This window comes from Poecilia formosa, unplaced genomic scaffold (assembly GCF_000485575.1).
Source record: "Poecilia formosa unplaced genomic scaffold, Poecilia_formosa-5.1.2 Scaffold953, whole genome shotgun sequence".
NCBI classification, from domain to species: Eukaryota; Metazoa; Chordata; class Actinopteri; order Cyprinodontiformes; family Poeciliidae; genus Poecilia; species Poecilia formosa.
Genome location: NW_006800892.1, coordinates 1 through 5424, shown reverse-complemented (window position 1 = coordinate 5424; position 5424 = coordinate 1). Strand labels below are relative to the sequence as shown.

Genomic DNA, 5424 nt, shown 5'->3' with positions numbered 1-5424 from the left:
AAATTGTTTTCCACAGATCCCGCATGAAAAAGGCTTCTCACCTGTGTGAGACCTCATGTGAACAGCTAATTTGCTGTTACAACTAAACTTTTTTTCACAAAATGTACATGGAAAAGGTTTCTCCCCTGTGTGAACTCTCATGTGATGTTTTAGATGACGTTTACAACGAAAATGATTTCCACAGGTCACACATGAATAAAGCTTCTCACCCATGTGAGACCTCTTGTGATCCTTTAAAGCGTCCTTTGAATCGTAATGTTTTCCACAGATTGAACATGTGAACGGTTTTTCACATGTGTGAACTCCCATGTGTCGAGTCAAAGAATATTTTTGAGAATAGCTTTTACTGCAAATTTTACAAGAATATAATTTTTGGTCTGGTTGAGCTTTAATGTAACTTTTTTGTTTTGAACTGCAAGTTTTTATTTTCTGCTGTTTGGTTTTCTGACATCTTTCTTTTTGTTTCTGTTCTTCGTCTCTCTTTTTTCCTGGATCTTCAGAATTGCTTCCTTCCTGATCCTGGTTCTCATCTTCAGCAGAACCATGAGAGATGAGTTGGTTCCTCTGTTGTTTTGTTTCATTGTGGATTCTTTTCACTTTAGAAGGAATCACCAACATGTCATCAGTCTCCTGTTTCAGCACAAGATACTCTTCATCATGACTGATGCAGAGTGGCTTCTCTTCCACTTTGAACTGTTGAGGTTCTGGTTCCTCTTCTTCCTGTTTCATCTGCAGAGGTTCTGGTTCCTCTTGCTCCCGTTTTATCTGCAGAGGTTCTGGTTCCTCTTGCTCCCGTTTTATCTGCAGAGTTTCTGGTTCCTCTTGCTCCCGTTTCATCTGCAGAGGTTCTGGTTCCTCCTGGTTGCTGGGCTCATTGAGAACCTCCTCCTCTTTAAACAGATCTGAATAAAAAGAAAAAGCAAAACCTTTTAAAGATCATCTAAACATGGTTTTCTTTCATTATTTTAATATTAAAGACTTATAAATATGAAAAGTGAAGCTACCGTATTTTCCGGATTATAAGACCCATGTTAAAACAGATGGTCAACAACAACAAAAAAAGGAAAAGGTAACGGAAACACAACAGGAAGTTTAGTTGAACTTTATTTGACTACGTAACAATACACACACGTTATTTTTTATTCTTGTTCCACAAATCCATCAAAGTTTTCTTCTGTGTCTGAATTGAACAGCTGGGCAATTTCGCCATCAAACATGCCAGGTTCCCTCTCATCATTATCAGTCAGTCTCGTTGCCAGGTGGCTGTTCAGCAATGATGCCGGCTTTCACTAAAGATCAGACAACAGTTAAGGCAGATGCATTCGCCCAGGCATCCACAATCCATCCACACATGGTGGCGTGATTCGCCCGATGCTGCCTCCCCGTCTTAGTAAACTTGTGTTCACAGTCTGTCGTCCATCGCTCCCACGCCGCTCCAACTTCTTTTTAACGCCCTGTTTACACCAATGTCCAGCGGTTGGAGTTCTTTTGTTAATCCTCCCAGAATGACTGCAAACTCCGAATTAGTTTGCTTCACTTCCTTTTCTCACAGTAGCAGTGAGATGGACGCGCATGGAGTCGCAGATGAACAGAGACGGTGATGTGTGGAAAAACCTAACTGGTTTTTACCTGAGGCTTATGCTGCAGAACTCGGACAGCAATTCTCTGATTGGTTTATCGCTGCTGACGTACGTACTGCACACTTTACGTCTCTGTGTCGGGGACAGATTTTGGAATTCAGTGCACACATAAGGCTCACCGGATTATAAGGCACACTGCTGATTTTTGAGAAAATTTAAGGCTTTTAGGTGCGCCTTATAGTCTGGAAAATACGGTAACTAGATTAGTCAAAATGTGATATTAGAAATTTCTGGATGAGAAAACAAGATGATGATAGCTGAACTCAGTGTGAATACCAGCGAATAATCCAAAAATCTCCTTCCTCTATGCAGACACAGAATATACATCACATAAAATAGTTATGTGCTTTATTTAGTTTTTATTTCAGTATTTGAAATTTACACAAAGCTTTAAACTTTTGCTTCTTGGATTACATAATTTTTCGATATTAATGTTACAATAGCCCTTATTATTTCCAGGTATGTTATCGGTTATTATCAGCACTTGGAGTAACTATCAGTTATCAGTATCTCTTAAAAAAGTCATTGTTCATTCCAAATAATAACCATTGTTAATTGTTTTATCTTAGTTATTTATTTAAAATCTATTTTAACTAACCAGAACAAACATTTTTATTCTGTTTTTGGGGATTGTTTTATAAAATCTCACATTTGTCTAGTCCAGGTTTGAAGAGTTTTTGTACTTTTTAAACTACAGCAGATTAAAAACAAGCCTCATTTGCCTACCCAAATTATTTAGGTATGTAAATGTGGTTTGTACCATTTGTTTTGGTTTGTTTGGGACAAAACTAACTTTTTCAAAAGTCTGACTCAAAGACTACAATTAGTGTCTTAAGAATTTGAAGAACTGTGTAACTGCTGTGTATTTATGGGTAACTGGAAGAAAATCTATGATTGATATTCTTCTCGAACCTATATAAAAGAACCACAGACAACGTATGTAAATTTTATGACCAAGCTTTTGCAAAAAGAGAAGTCTGCTCCTCCGAGCCGTTCACAGAGCGATCTGGTCTGCTTCCGCGTGAGCCCCTGTTTTATTGTCAAAGCAAAACAGCCACAGGAAGCAGCCAGGAAAAACAACAGAGGTCGTAAAACATTTAACCCAAACAACCAGCAACCCAGTTCCAGGTGTGATATCTGATCTACGGTCTGAGCCCGGTTCAACTCTAGGTCAAACTGTCAACAAAGAGGGAGGATAAACAAGAGATAAAATACGACTGCACACAGGCAGTTCCTAAGTTAGGAGGCATTCTGGTTGATAAGAATTTAAGGTCTGGGAAACACAGAGTTAACTGTCTCACATGAAGATGAACAGTCGTGACCTCCAGGTCAGTTCATACACACACATAAGGAAGAGAACACTTTAAATGAAAGTCACAATAATCTATAGAACATTAGACTGAATATGAACTAAAGTTACAACAAAATGATAATACTAAAAATCTCTAACAATCTACAATTACTAAACTCATAGAGGATCTATCTTTTCTCAGTTAGAGGACACAAAAACCTTTTCACCAAATGGACCTCCATATTCGACTCCCATGCAGGAGATTTTATTCATTCTGGACGTTCACACATCAGCAACTTGGTGTTGGAAGCTGTTTTCTCTTTCTAGTTCATGGAGGCCCATCATTTTTGGAGCATTCCCAGTTAGATGTAAATCAACGACCCGCTCATCCCCCACCTGGTTCATTTGGGTCTATTGTTTGGAGAAGTCATGGGAATGCTCATGTAATTGCTTTTGAATGAGGTTCTGAAACTGTGAGCTTCCCCTCAGATCAGAGGGTTTTTTTTTTCCTTTTTTGGCAAAGATGGAGCCTTTCACCTTCTTTCAAATGATTTATTCTCTCTGTCCAGAGCCTGGAAATCATTGTCTCATTGTCTCCAGCATTAATTTTAAGTCTATAGTTTTTAAACTACATATCTATGGTTAACATTGAATAAGTTTTAACATACTCAACATTAATGTCAGTCAATACTTAAAGTTGTTCTACAAATTAAAGAGAACATAAAATATACAAAAAAATAGAAAACAACCTAAACAATGATAAATATAAAACATAATCAACACAAACGTTAGCCAGTTAAATGAGTCTCAGATCAGAAACTAATTTATTATAAAAGGTGGATAGAATAACGAAGATGAAGTTGGTTTCCATTTCTAGCTTCCAATAGCTAAAGGGCGATTCCACTTAATTTTTCACTACCTTCCGCATCTTTAATCGACTGTAGTTCAAAATCTCCTACACCCAGACACTTCAAACCTGGACTAGATTATTCTGCTCTTCAAGAAGAATCTCTATAACCATGTTTGGGATTTGTGAAACTCTTTTCTGATTTGTGAAACTTAAAAAAAGGGCAATATCGCCCCTTTTATTTATCTTTTATCACACAAGAACTGCTCCAATTCCAAAGCTACAACACCTAGACACTTCAAACCTGAATCAGATTATTATCAATTAATAGCAGAATATTTAAAACCATGTTTGGGAATTGTGAAACCTTTTTCTGATTTGTGAAACTTCACTAAAGATCAGATTACTATTCATACTTGTTCCATGCGGGTTTTTTGAAATTCAATTACAATTCAAAACCACTTTATTAATCCCAATGGGAAATGACATGTTGTTGTAACTCATTAATTCTTCAGTTATTGTCGATCATGCTGGCTGTTGGAAGGAAAGAACCTTTGCAGGGGTCTGTTAAGTGAAGTTTCACAAATCAGGAAAATGTTTCACAAATCCCAAACATGATTATAAATATTCTGCAATTAGAACAGAATAATCTAGTCCAGGTTTGAAGAGTCTATGAGTTGTATTTTAGGAACTGGAGCAGTTCTAGTGCGATCCAGATGCAAAAAATGGTGAAAATCGACCTTTATTGAAGTTTCACAAATCAGAAAAAGGTTTCACAAATCACAATCATGATTTCAAATATTCTTCTACTAGAGCAGAAAAATCCAGTGCAGGTGTGAAGAGTCTAGGAGTTGTTGTTTTTTTAATTAGAGTAGATCTATGATGATCCAGATGCCAAAAAATGGTGAAAATTGGACTTCATTGAGTTTTCACAAATCAGATAAAAGTTTCACAAATCCCAAACATGATTCTAAATATTCTGTTCTTAGTTTAGAATAATCCAGTTTAGGTTTGGACATTGTAGGTGTCGTAGTTTTGGAAATAGAGCAGTTCTCCTGTGACCAAGATTTTAAAAAAGTGGTGAAATCGGCCTTTTTTGAGTTTTCACAAATCAGAATAAGGTTTCACAAATCCCAAACATGGTTTTAAATATTCTGCTATTAGAGCAGAATAATCTAATCCAGGTTTGAAGTGTCTAGGTGTAGTAGTTTTCAAACTAGAGTTGATTAAAGATGCGGAAAGTAGTGGAAATTAGTGAAAAATTAAGTGGAATCGCCCTTTAGCTATTGGAAGCTAGAATTGGAAACAATTATAATACATAAAAATTGTACTCAGAAAACGGTAGCAAACATGTTTACTACTTAAACATGTTTTTACTCAAGAGTAAAAAGGTATTTGATGAAAGTTTACTCAAGCAGAGTAAATGATCAATCGACCAAAAATAAATGTTGGTGTTTTTAAGGAAGAAAATGTAATTGCCATAATTTATACAAGCAGGGGCGTAGGAAGCGGGGGGAGCGGAGGGGACATGTCCCCCCCAATATTGGAGAGAGTCACATTCGTCCCCCCCAATAATTTCACCGCAGTTGCGAAGAATTTTAAAAGCTTCCACTCGCATATTTTTATTTTGAAGGCGCACAACAGCA

General features: G+C 36.9%; 1 protein-coding gene and 1 long non-coding RNA gene across 2 annotated transcripts; one reads left to right on the top strand and one right to left on the bottom strand.

Moving 5' to 3' along the window:
* Positions 1 to 6: 6 nt before the first annotated feature.
* On the bottom strand, positions 7 to 1574 carry LOC107835049 (zinc finger protein 394-like; the record flags this gene model as incomplete). Its single annotated transcript, XM_016667208.1, has 3 exons — positions 1551 to 1574; positions 1352 to 1454; positions 7 to 926 (listed from the first exon to the last, which is right to left on the bottom strand). Coding segments are annotated over exons 1-3 (1047 nt in total), but the record flags the coding sequence as incomplete, so codon positions are not given.
* Positions 1575 to 3575: 2001 nt separating this feature from the next.
* Positions 3576 to 5417, top strand: LOC107835052 (uncharacterized). The gene is made up of 3 exons (XR_001660879.1): positions 3576 to 3587; positions 4627 to 4628; positions 5302 to 5417. It is a non-coding gene; the product is annotated as an uncharacterized LOC107835052 (long non-coding RNA).
* The last annotated feature ends 7 nt before the right edge of the window (positions 5418 to 5424 follow it).